At 61.3% G+C, this 1,297-nt stretch overlaps 1 protein-coding gene across 1 annotated transcript in view; it reads left to right on the forward strand.

Moving 5' to 3' along the window:
- The first annotated feature begins 492 nt into the window (after positions 1-492).
- PAX9 (paired box 9) overlaps positions 493-1,297 on the forward strand; it is a 44,375-nt gene continuing 43,570 nt past the window's right edge. The window contains exons 1-2 of the mRNA XM_009280897.1: positions 493-553; positions 898-1,224. Of these exons, the coding sequence (XP_009279172.1) occupies positions 493-553; positions 898-1,224 (388 nt within the window). The remainder of the gene's footprint in view (positions 554-897; positions 1,225-1,297) is intronic.

Here is a 1,297-nt window from a genome sequence, read left to right on the forward strand (position 1 = left end):
GGAGCGCGGGCCGGGACCGGCCCCGCACCCCACCCCCCTAAGGCACGGTGCGCTCGCTAACCTGCTGGGCTCAGCTATTTTATCGCATAAGGAAATGCACATGGCAGCCAGTGATACGTGAAGGCCCCTTCATTCTGCATTTGTTTCCTTACAGGTCTCGCAGAGAACGGGAGCGATCCCGGGAGATCCCGTGGGATTTTATACGCCCGCCTGTAGGAACAGCTCTGTGCAAAACGAAAGCCCCCTTTGAAAGATCCGTGGGTGTCGTCTCTCTCTACATCACACAGCACCGTTGCTCCGGGATGGGTCACGTCCAGCCACAGCCTAAGGTTGCCACTGCCCTTCCACCTGCCTCTGCCCCGCTTTTCCCTGCCTGTCTTTCAGAGGTGTCCAAAAGCTTCTCCGAAACCCCCACCGCGTTGCCCCTCCACCCCTGCTCGGGCTCCAAGGTGCTCTTTGCCCTCCAGACTGTCCCATCGCTTCCCGGGGGGAATGTCGCGGCTCCGCGCCGCGTGGCAGGGGCTGGGGGAGAAGGCAGGGCAGCTGCGACAGTGTGCGGCAGTCCCTGCGACAGCCTCACCACGCCTGTGAACCTCCGCCCCCCCAGACCCACACCTTCCCCACACCACCTCGAGAAACCCGGCCACCCGACTACACGCACGGGGGGGCTTTGTCCTTCGGGAAGGGACGGGGAGGGGGGGCTTCTACTTACAAAATATGTTGCCATATGAGCATCCTTCTGCCTTAACAGCTCCTCAGTAGCCACCTCCCCTCGGGGAAGGAGAGGGGTTTATCTTCCTTCAAGAAAAAAAAAAAAAAAAAAAAACAAAAAACTGCAGCTTCAAAGAGGGGCTGGGGGTGTGTGCCGCGTTTTATTTGGCTGATTTCTTCCTACAGTGGGAAAGCGGAGGAAGCTGGGGATCAGCGGAGCACTACATCCCGCGGAGTCCCGACAGAAAGGCCCTCATGGAGGACGGGCTCGCTCTGAAGGCGGCTCAGGGAGGCAGGAGCCGGGCACGCCAAGGTCAAAAATCTGCAGCTTCAAAGAGGGGCTGGGGGTGTGTGCCGCGTTTTATTTGGCTGATTTCTTCCTACAGTGGGAAAGCGGAGGAAGCTGGGGATCAGCGGAGCACTACATCCCGCGGAGTCCCGACAGAAAGGCCCTCATGGAGGACGGGCTCGCTCTGAAGGCGGCTCAGGGAGGCAGGAGCCGGGCACGCCAAGGTGAGTACGGCGGCGCTGGGGGCCTCGGCCGCCTCCCAGACCGAGCCCGGCCGGAGGGGCGGGATGCTGCCGA

Source organism: Aptenodytes forsteri, unplaced genomic scaffold, assembly GCF_000699145.1.
Source record: "Aptenodytes forsteri isolate BGI_AS27 unplaced genomic scaffold, ASM69914v1 Scaffold193, whole genome shotgun sequence".
In the NCBI taxonomy this organism is placed as follows: domain Eukaryota; kingdom Metazoa; phylum Chordata; class Aves; order Sphenisciformes; family Spheniscidae; genus Aptenodytes; species Aptenodytes forsteri.